This window comes from Miscanthus floridulus, chromosome 3 (assembly GCF_019320115.1).
Source record: "Miscanthus floridulus cultivar M001 chromosome 3, ASM1932011v1, whole genome shotgun sequence".
In the NCBI taxonomy this organism is placed as follows: Eukaryota; Viridiplantae; Streptophyta; class Magnoliopsida; order Poales; family Poaceae; genus Miscanthus; species Miscanthus floridulus.
The window spans coordinates 129130686-129142223 of NC_089582.1; the positions used below are offsets into that span (position 1 = coordinate 129130686).

At 45.7% G+C, this 11538-nt stretch overlaps 1 protein-coding gene across 2 annotated transcripts; it reads right to left on the minus strand.

The window, feature by feature from the left end:
• Positions 1-7949: 7949 nt before the first annotated feature.
• Positions 7950-10678, minus strand: LOC136546911 (uncharacterized). Of its 2 annotated transcripts, none has more exons than XM_066538864.1 (3): positions 10309-10678; positions 9951-10210; positions 7950-9322 (listed from the first exon to the last, which is right to left on the minus strand). In XM_066538864.1, the coding sequence occupies exon 3, from the start codon at positions 9318-9320 to the stop codon at positions 7956-7958; it is 1365 nt and encodes a 454-aa protein (XP_066394961.1). In that variant the 5' UTR covers positions 9321-9322; positions 9951-10210; positions 10309-10678; the 3' UTR covers positions 7950-7955. The 2 variants fall into 2 exon arrangements, with proteins under 2 accessions (XP_066394961.1, XP_066394962.1); XM_066538865.1 differs by having other exon boundaries at positions 9951-10217.
• Positions 10679-11538: the final 860 nt, after the last annotated feature.

Below are 11538 nucleotides of genomic sequence, written 5' to 3' on the forward strand. Positions count from 1 at the left end.
GTAGACAGGTGCACAAGCTACGAACGAGATGGTGACGCAAGACAGATACGAGGTTTTATCCAGGTTCGGCCGCCGTGAAGGCGTAATACCTACGTCCTGCGTCTGATTGTATTACAGTATATCAATGAGATCTAATAGATCCTGATGGATCCCTCCCCGCTAGGGAACCCCTACCTCTCCTTATATACTCTGGAGGAGGTAGGGTTACAAGTAAAGTAGCATATTTGGTACTATACAATGTCTTTGCGGTGCACGCCGAGCAGCGCAGTGCACACCTTGATCTTGTGGGCTGGGCCACCTCTGATGGTGCGGCCCATGTCTTGTCTTGTAGATACCGGGGGCCATACCCCCATAGCTAGTCCTCGAGCCTGACAGTAGGTGACGTAGTCGCGTAGTGCCAGGGTCAGAAAGTAGAAGACCAGCCGAGCAAGCAGCTAGTCCCCCAAGCGTAGCCTCGAGATGAGAACAAGCACATTCACCGTAAGGTGAAGTGTGCCCACTTAGTCCCCGAGCCTGCTGGAAGATGAAGAATGAATCTTGTAGCAGGGTCAAAGAAAAAGAAAGCTTGCCGACGTTGTCTGACATGCGCGTATCAAGACCCCAGACGCACCGCTCAAGATCAGCACCCTGATCCGAACAACATGGAGCAGCTTGATAGCACACCGATGAGACTTAGCAAGATCCGAGCACCGAGGAGTCCCTGGCGTAGCTGGCAATTTTCGACCACCTAGGGAGTTCCCGACGTAGCTGGCGATGTCCGAGCACCAAGGAGCGAGGAGTCCCTGGCGTCGCCGGCGATGACCGAGCACCGAGGAGTCCCCGGCGTAGGCGGCGATGTCCGAGCACCAAGGAGTCACCGGCGTAGGCGTAGGCGGCGACGTCCAAGCACCGAGGAGTCCCTGGCGTAGGTGATGATGTCCGAGCACCAAGGAGTCCCTGGCATAGGCGGCGATGTCCGAGCACCGAGGAGTCCTCGGCGTAGGCGGCGAGGTCCGAGCACCGACATAGCTGACGATGTCCGTGCGGTGAAGTGTGCCCACTTAGTCCTCGAGCACGAAGAAACCGAGCACCAAGGAATCCCCGGCGTAGCTGGCGATGTCCGAGCACCGAGGAGCCCCTAACGTAGCGGCGAACAGTCCGATCAACTGGTCGGTGATGAAGTCCATGAACCTAGCGGTCCGACCAGTTGATCAGTGGAGAAGTCCGAGCACCAGGTGGTCTGATCACCTGGACGATGATCCTACAATATAAATATAGAGAACGGGTAGTACATGATGTACAAATAAATAAACTCCAGAGAAAAATTAGCAATAGTGATGAAACGACGTATGCAGTTCAGCGATCAGTTGGCGTGAAAATATATTTATGTTTAATATAAACCGCCCGAACAGTTAGTGTGTAGCTGAGTCTCTAGTCCTAGCTAGTCCATAGTCCATAACACCGAGCGCGGAGCCCGTGCACGTGTAGGAGGAACAGGCATCACCAAGGAGCCACTGCCAACCACCCATAACGCAGAGGGCAGACGCTCATGCACGTGTAGGGAGGAGCCGGAGACAGGGCCGTCTCTAGAGGCGTCCGAGCATCAACGCGACTGTTCACCTTAGACTTAGCTGTATGTCATCTTTAAGATGGTATACATGAAAGAAAAATGTTTGGAGAGCAAACATAGAGAAAACAGCCCGGAGAAACATTATGGTGATATACGAAGATTGGAGAATATTTAGAAAAATATTAAAGCGTCACTTAGCTTTAGACGGATGGCATTGAGTCCTTTCGTTGACTGGCGCTCGTGCACGAGACGAGTCTGAGTTAGATCAACTTTGTCTACACCGTTCGTGCAACCACAGGTCTTGCGTGTGGTCGATCGACGTAAGCCCGAGATCGATTGGATCTTCGGTGGAATCAACGTAACGCCCGATGCCAGGCTTGCGGAAGTAGAGCCCCGTGCAGGGACAGTCGACTCGATCGTTAGTGGGGATCTTGAGCACGATCCGGATCGTGAATGTGGTGAAGCTCCTGTGCAGCGTCTCGAGAGAGAAATCCGGTCTTCAAGGTGGTACAGCCGGTCAGCCGCGCAATCAAATCGTTCACGCTCTCCACTGTCCAGCACACAAAGCACAACAGCCCACGCTCTGACGTGAACAGGCCAACAGCCTGGTTGTTTGGTCGTAAACGATCGTGGATTATTTACCGCCGGCTGGTTTGGTGTAAGAGAAAAATAATGTTCCAGTTTATAATCCACGATCGTATACGATTGTATAAACCCAGCCAAACAGGTTGCAGGCCAGTCATCAGCGACAGTGACCTGATCATGGTCTCCTCCGGCTCGGCACCAAGATCTGGCGCCGACCTCGGCGTCATGTACTATGGTGTCGAGGTACCAGCCACGTTAACGCCATCTAGGATCTTGGCCAGGTATCTCGACACCAAGATCTGTGGCGCCGAGACGTGTTACCTCCGCGCCATGAGTCCTAGCGCCGACCCCCAGGGTCCAAAGATGAGTTTACTTCTCTTAGGGAGCCAAACGTAAATTTTCTTCAAAAAATAACTAAATTGTAAAAAAATAGGTGTTTTTCGCTATCGAGCGTCTGTTCGGTCGGACAGGATGGAACAACGTGCCCCCACGCCTCGCGTGCCTTGTGCCTCGTGCCTCGCATGCCCCACCTGTGTCTCGTGCCGCGCTGCTCTCGCCTTGCATTGCCCGCACCACGCGTCGCTTACGCCTCGTACCTCGCGCTACACATAGCCGAGGTTCGACCTCGGCACCGTGGCATCGAGCTTCGTGTTACAACCGTATGTTTCATGCATTTCAGATGTATGTTGCATATGTTTCATCTGAATATTATAAAAGTAGATCTGGTGTTGCATATGTTGCAATGACTATACACGTATGTTGTAAGTGTATGTTTCAAATGTTTAGCTGTTTCAAACGTACGTTGCAAGTGTTTTATCTGGATGTTGTATATGTTGCACCGACTATACACGTATGTTGCAAGTGTATATTTTAAATGTTTTAAACGTATATTGCAAGTGTTTTATCTGCATGTTGCATATATTACAGTGTCCGTATACATATGTTGTAAATATTTCATATGTTCTGGATGTATATTACAATAAATACTTTATGTTACAAGTGTTTTATGAGCAGACGCGACAAACAGGGCACTGGGCAAGGTGGTCCCCTTGAACACAGTGGTTCCAGCGTATGCACGGAAAGCAAAGCGAGCATGACAGGTAGGCATGGAGCATGAAGCTGCATTCGTGGTGGGCAAGGAAAAAGTCTACTTAACCCCCACCTTTCATACTTGGTCTACTTCACCCCCAACTATGAAACCGTCTGTTTTACTCTCTGAACTTTCAAAAACCATCTATTTTACCCCCTGGGCATTTTTTGGCAGCGGTTTGTTACAGTAACAGCGGGTCTGCTACAGTACCGGTGGGTTTGCTACAGTACCGGTGGTTTTGAATTTTCTTTTTTTATTTGTTTTCGGTGAATTTTTGAAAAAATCATAGTAAATCATAGAAAAATCATAAAATGAAAAATCTAATTTTATTAGACTCCACATGAGTAGATCTACAAAGTGGATATATAATAGGGTATGCTTTAGTACAAATTTTTTTTGTAGCTTTAGATTAATTGAAAAATCCAATTTTGTCTGTAATTAATTATAATTTATCTATAACTAAGTTATGCATAGTCCAATGAGTACGAAATTTTTACTATAGTTCAAGCATACAATAATTAGCGTACCATAAAAATTTCACCACAATTGGACCATAGAAGCTGCAGCTATGAATTATTCCAATTAATTACAGATAAAATTATATTTTCCAATTAATCTAAGGCTACAGTAAAAATTTTGTACTAAAGCATACCGTATTATATATTCACTCTGTAGATCTACTCATGTGGAGTCCAACAAAATTAGATTTTTTTTCATTTTATGATTTTTCTATGATTTACTATGATTTTTCAAAAATTCACCGAAAATAAATAAAAAAAAAGGAAATCCAAAACCACCGGCACCGTAGCAAACACACCGCACTGCAGCAGCCGATGTTACTGTAGCAAACAGCTATCGAAAACCACCCAGGGGGTAAAATAGACGGTTTTAGAAAGTTCAGGGGGTAAAACAGACGGTTTTATAGTTGGGGGTGAAGTAGACCAAGTATGAAATGTGGGGGGTTAAGTAGACTTTTTCCTGGTGGGCAACGGGCGCTAACCCTGTTCATGGGCTGGTTTTGGCAGTTTCTGGTTTGTTTCCAAACCAACCCAAGATAAATATGCCGGTGTGGTCTGGGCTGGTTTCCGTCGGATTGCTACGGTTTTAGTTAGTTTATTGGGATGGGTTGGTTATCCGGTTTGAATGGTTAACACGGGTTGACAGCTGAAACTCCTGGCTTGGCTAGTGAACTCCGATGAAGAGGCCTCGACGCCTCGTCTATCGGTCCAATCCACTGGTCGTATTGCTCGCTTTGCTTGGCTAGTGATGTTGGTTTTGCCTTGTCGGTTACGGTCCTGCAGCCGGTTTTGTCAAACCGTTGAACAGGGCGAGCAGGCGTAGAGCACGAGGTAAAGCAGAGCACAAAGCTGCATCGAGGAGCATGCTGCAGGAACAGAGCACGAAGCTATACCCATAGACACCCTAAGTGTATCATTATTAAAATTATTAAAAACAGGCGGGCAACAGACGTGGGTGTCCGACCGTCTGGACGCTAGTCTCTCCAAAGTTGTATCCATGGACGTGGCAGCAGGCACAGAGCACCAAGCTGCATCCATGAGCGGGCAGTAGGCTTGGAGCACGAGGTGAAGCGAAGCACGAAGTTGTATCCATGAGCAGGCAGCAGGCGTGGAGCACGAGGCAAAGCTATATCCATAGACGCGGTATCATTATTACAAAATATTGAAAACGGACGACCAACAGGCGCGGGTATTCGGACGTACGCCACGTCCGGAGGTCCGGGTGCTAGTCTCTCCGTTTTTAGATGAAATCACATCCACTGGTCTCTCCGTTTTTTTCGTTTTCATATGAAATCACATCCATTAATTTAGAGTTTAGCGCTCACAGCGGCAGCGGCAACAATGGTTTTGTGGCTGATAAGTCGGCTGATGCTATTTTGTTGTGAGAGAAAGCAATACATCATGGCTCGCAAGCCGGGCTGATATGCTCAAGCGAACAGGACATGAGGTTTGTTACAGTTGGCAGATCATCGTGTCACTGCTCGGCGACAAGTTGTACCCACCAGCAATATGTCATTTGACATTCACAAACATGGTGGTCTCCCAAAAAAGTGCACCGTTTGAAGCTCTATCAAAATTCCCAACTCTAGGCCGAACTCACCACAATTGCATGTCTTCTCAGGTAGCCTTATGTTGCGGTTTACTCCACCCGGTATGATTTCTTCTGACTTTCCGGATGCTCAAACGCCATACAGGAATCCATCAGACCTGGGTGTTTGCTCCAGTTCTCTCCGACCACAAAACCCACATCGTCGTGATCAGGACAAACGTCTTCTTAATTCTGTAATGTTTCCAGGAATAGCTAAGTCATCTTCGTGAAACTACTGGGGTACGCACAAGGGGGGAAGATTATCTCCACATCATAACTCCTGGACCTAATTTTCCTCACCATCATGTGAAAATCTTAAGTACACCAGGGCATCTAACATCCAGATTTTCTAAGCAGGCCACCCCATACATATACAGTTCACAGGGCGTGCTATGCAAACCACTAAGCAATTTTCTTGGCTAAATAAAATTTTCACTCTGATCAATATTACAAATACTAGCAGGCAAGAAATATATGCAACGTACAACCCATTCCACCATTATATCACGTAATTGCCACAGTATGCAAAGCATAACCCGTTCCACCATTATATCATGTAATTGCCGTAGCAGCAAAAACTCAGACGAAAAACAACGCAGGAACCAGACAAAAAAGGGAAGCAAATATCTCAGAATTCAGATCATGTTATGATTGATAGCCATCTTTTGCGGTGGTGTGTACCATTACACAACAGGCTCATAGGTTCAGCACATCACTTCCAAATTTCCAATATTACATTTCCCAAACTCAAACTTCATAATCCATTCAAATGAAATCACCTACATACTAGAGAATACTGAAGCAAACGTCCCTGGATACCGCAGCAAAAGGTACTGTTTGTGGCTTGATACTTAAATCTCCTGAACAGTCAGACCTGTAATAGGGAAGTCATAATCAGTGAATGTGGATATAGTTGAGCAATTCTGCAGCCAAAATTGTATGCACAGCAATCAGAGGCATTAACACAGAAAAGGAATAATTGGCCTGACATCACAATGACTCGATATGATGATGCAAAACATGTATAAATTCAAGATTATTAGCAAATAAACAGGATGATCATATCCATAGTATTTATCCTGAAAAATTTATAACGAAACATCCCTGGACATGCATATTGCATAGCGACAATTGTAATTACGGAGTTGCATGATTGGGCATGTGCATAGTTCAGTTGAAACATCTCTGGACATCACAACAAGCTGCACAAATATGCTTCACACATTTTATTCCCAAGCACTACTATCCTATTCATGTATTAGTACCACGGAAAAATGATAACAGAAAGCCATAAGAACAAATAAAGATGTTTGCCTCTAATTGTGAAAGAAGCTCTGACTATCCAGAATAACTGAATATCCAGACTATCCTACAATTCATGACTGGTAGTCTATCCAGAATAAGTGAATAACTGAATTTCCAGACTATATATTCTCTAATTCATGACTGGTAGTCTATCCAGAATAAGTGAATAACTGAATATGCAGACTATCATCGAATTTATCACTTGTAGTATATCCTCTAGCATTCAGAGGTTCAAGAATGAATAGAGCATAGATGTTTTTCCAAAGAGCGTGTGATATAGTCATGAAACAAGCAGTATTTTTGAATAACAGAGAAACTCCCCATCCAAGTATATACCTAATTACAGATAGGAATTATACTACTCCTGTCTACTGCGGGGTACTAGTAGTGCTACATCTATATCATTCTCGCGCAACAACAAACGGTCTACCCCTCAGTAAACACAAACCAATCATCACATACAAATCGTGAAACGTCCAGTCCGAGGCTGGAATACGGAAGGCCCCCCAATAGATCAGCAAGTAGTCAAATCAAAAAGAGCAGTAGCTTAGATGTAGGGGGTAGGACTACGGAGCACGGACCTGGCGGGAGCGACTGCTTGAGCTTGTTGGCCTTGTCGGCGTCGTGGACGCAGAGGGTGTAGAGGTACTTGGAGCAGCGCACCTTGAACTTGACGGCGTCCTTGGCCCGCTTGATCCGCACCAACCGCGCGTCCTTCCGCCGCGCCGTCAGCAGGAAGTCCTTGATCTCGTGGATCTGCTTCGGCTGCCGATGAAACAAAAGAGGAACACGAACGAGTCAGCAGTTTGCGCCATCCGCCGCCGCTCAAGCGGGCGTCCAACCGTCAGCGTGTGGCGTGGGAGGAGAGGGGAGAGAAATCTCACCATGGTGGTAGCCCGGGCGGAAGACGCTGCGATGCGAACCCGAAGATGAGAGATGAGAGCCTGAGACGGCGGCGGCGGATATAGGAGAGGGGTTACCTGGTTCTAGGGTTTGAGGAGGCTGAAGCGAGATCGCCTGATATGGGCCGCACCCCAGGCCCAGGTTTACATCTCCTTCGTTTGGGCCATGCCTAAAGCTTTGGAGTCTTTTTGGGCCATGGCTAAAGCTATGGAGTCTTCTTGGGCCATGCCGTCAACAATCCATTTTTTTTGGTTTCTCAAAAAAAAAGGTATATACTTTTGATGAAAATCTTGTACCACAATTAACTTGATTAATTATGAATGCACGCAAATATAACCATATTTGAATATCTTTGTAGAACAGACATCCCAATTATCCACCAAAGGACATAAAATGTAACGTAACTAATACCAGGATTCACTTGTCACTAAAAGACCCAAACCGCTGCCAAACATGCTCAACTAAGTCCCTTCTTAGTTGGCTTTGTGCTGATTGAGCACAGATAGTATCATTTGTCCGGAATACATTGGCGAAACAATCAGCAGGTCCATCATTGATGTTTGATGGTAGAACAACCGTTATCCCTGAAGCTTCGTTTGGATCAAAATAGGCACTTGCCATGTCTTTCTCGTCCTCAATTGTCATGTTATGGAGTATGATGCAAGCTTGTATGATTTTCCCAAGAGTTGCTCGCTGGAAGAATCGCATTGGACCACAAACAATGGGGAAACGAGATTGCAGGACACCAAATGCTTGTTGGGCATCTTTCCTTGTGTCTTCTTGATATCGCGCAAACAAGTGTTCCTTTTCTGTTTGAGGGTTAGGTATTGTCTTCACGAATGCAGTCCATTCTGGGTAGATTCCATTGGCAAGATAATATCCCGTATCATATTGTCTCTTATTGATGGAAAATTGCACCCGAGGAGCTTGCCCTTTTAACACCTCAGTGAACAATGGCGATTGATTGAGAGCAATGATATCATTGTTGGACCCAACAACACCAAAGTAACCATGCCATATCCAGAGGTCTTGTGCAACAACAGCTTCAAGAAACATTGTGGCTGCACCATAATCACTATGATTAAGTTGACGCATCCATTTCAGTGGGCAATTATCCCATTCCCAATGCATACAACCAATGCTTCCCAACATGCCAGGGAAGCCACGGTCCTCGCCAATTTGTAGCAGACGCTGCATATCGAGACTAGTAGGGCCTCGCAAATATTCGCTGCCAAACTTGTCAATCACCCCTTCTGCAAACTGCTCCAAACACTCCATTGCTGTACTCTCACCAATCTGTACATATTCATCAACAGCATCTGCCGGGGAGCCACGAGTCAACATACGAATAGCCGCTGTGCACTTCTGTAAAGGTGAGAGACCTTGGCGATAAAAGCCATCTCTTCGTCTGGTGAAATAGGTTGACCATTCACCTAAGGCATGGACGATACGTAGAAAGAGGGGTCTTCTCATTCTGTACCTTGTTCGGAATAGCTGGTCATTACAGACTGGATCTTCAGAAAAGAAATCAGCCACAAGCCGCTGATGTCCCTGTTCATGATTCCTCGCAACGAACCTCCTACTACCACTCCGGCGGCGAGATGTACCAGCTTGTTGTGCTTCGATTTTGGCCTGAATCTTCACACCGATCCGCTCAAGTAAATTGTGCAGGACACTTTGCTCAGCAATGTATTCTTCCATAGTATATATGCCAATTGGGTCAATGGCATTGCTATCATCGGAATCATCTGAGCAGGAAGATGTGCCTGATTGAAGGGGCATACCTAAAAAGATAAACAATGTTTTTTAATACTCACGTTTTTTTAATGCAGGAGAACTATGTGATATGCACACAAAAAAGACTAATTCCAATTGCATGCAAGGATAGAAACATTGCATTCAACTCAAAGAGTACAAAAAACTATTGTATTCCAGGTGCATGTACAATCAATGACATAAAAAATCATCACCCCATATAAATCATATGTAAAACTTCAATTATTTTTTATCTTGCCTTTTTTTACTAACACAAATATTCATAGTAATACTATTATCATCCAAGCAACAACACTCGACTCACTTCATCTATTACGAAAAAGCATTTCAATAAAAAGAACAGGCAGCAAATTACTCAAAAGACATTGTGCCCCCGAATTTTATCCATCATTCATAAAATGGCACGCTAATAATAGTACAGGGACCTCTGTTAAATAGACTATGCTTCTACTTTTTTTTAAAAAAAATCCGATATGTATAGCCTACAAAATCAGTATTGTGTATTTCCCTAAAAAAAATCAGTATATTGTGTAAAGTTTAAAATCTAAAAAAGTCCGCTTAAATAGAAAATGGGGAATTTAGCAATCAGAATTCAGAGACATAACAGCATAATAATAAATAAAAACAAGAAGTAACCTGCTAGCTATTTGGTTGCTGCGCGGTTGCCTGTTTGCCGGCACTCCGCCTATCCCGCGCGGTGCGTGCTGCAGCGCCCAGCCGGAACACGGAAACGCTGGCCGGCAATGTGCCGCCACTTGATTTGCCGGCGTCACCCTCGATGAATCTATTTTCCCGCGCTACCCCTCGATTTGGTTCCTCCGGCAGCAGTGGCGGACCCAAGATTTAGCTACGACTAGGGCCAAATTAGCCAAATTCCAGTGGCGAAACACCGATATCTACGATCTGAGACAACAACGTAAAGAAATCAAAAGTACAAAATTTGCAGTTGAAATCAAAATTAGAAGAGATTACTTGAAGTAAAGAGAAGAAATACCTTCACAGTTCAGAGTTCACTCTTCCTCTGCTCGGTTGCTCGGCTGGGCGACGCGGGGATTCGGCAGGTGCAGGCGCAGGCACCGCGCCAAGCCTAGGGGCGGCGCCGCCGCCGCGGCGGGCCGGGAGCCAGCAGGCAGGGGCCGCGGGACCGAGCGGGCTGGGTGCTGCCACGGCGTGAGCGACTCCATGGTCTGCCCTACTCTCCTCGTTATTGGGCTGTTCGTTGTTGGGACAAAATTAAACATAATAAAACATTTTGGGCTGCGACTAGGGATATGGCCCTAGGCCTGAGCCCGCCCCTGTCCGGCGGCACTAGCGGCCTAGGGTTCCGCTTGCAGTAGCATAGCAGCGAGCGATGGGGCGTGCGCGACGAGAGACCTAGCCGAGTGGGAGAAGGGCGACAGGGAGGCAGAAGGGCGACAGGAAGAGCTGCCGGGGCTGTGCTTTTCTAGCTTTCTGCTTTGCTGGGCTGGACGGCTGCTTGCTGGGCCTCCGGGTGGAGCTGATTGCTGGTCTCATGGTTAAGGGCCTAGGGCCGAAAACTTTCAAGAGAGGTACTTCAGGTGTTTCGGGCCACTCCTAGGGCCGTGGATCAGGGCTCAAATCCAGCCCTGGTTAACTTCCCGTTTTATGTAAAGAAAATGTAGATTTTATTATAGACCTTGATTAATTATATTTTTAGCCATGGGATGTTCATTCAACAACCAAGATTTCTTTCGTAATTTGTTTCTTAATCAAGCATCATTAACAGGCATGACTTTTGTCTATTTTGTGGCCTGTATGCAGCCTAGCTCTGTCTAGGGCTTATGTAATTTTGGTCCAACTATTTGACAATATTCGGTTTAATTGTAGACTATCATTTTGTTTATCTGTCTATCTATGCTAGACTGGATTTGGTTGAGAAGTGAAACCTTTGTTTGTGTGCTTACTTTAAATGATTTGCTAGCCAGTGTTTGATGTAGCATGCATGACCTTGGCCATCACCATCAGCCACCTTCTGCGCTTGCCGGAGTAGCCATGCTTGGCCCTATGCCACGAGCTCCCCAACGTCTTGACCAGCTCTCCAGGGCCTCATATGTGGCGAACTGATGATTGACCTGTCCTTGTATGCCAGCTCCTTGCACTATATATATATATATATATATATATATATATATATATATATATATATATATATATATATATATATATATATATATACTATTCTGTAGTTGGCCACAGAATAAGT

What these genes read in the sequence shown, in the direction of transcription:
- LOC136546911 (XM_066538864.1), bottom strand. Translation starts at nt 9,320, where the DNA reads ATGCCCCTTCAATCAGGCACATCTTCCTGCTCAGATGATTCCGATGAT.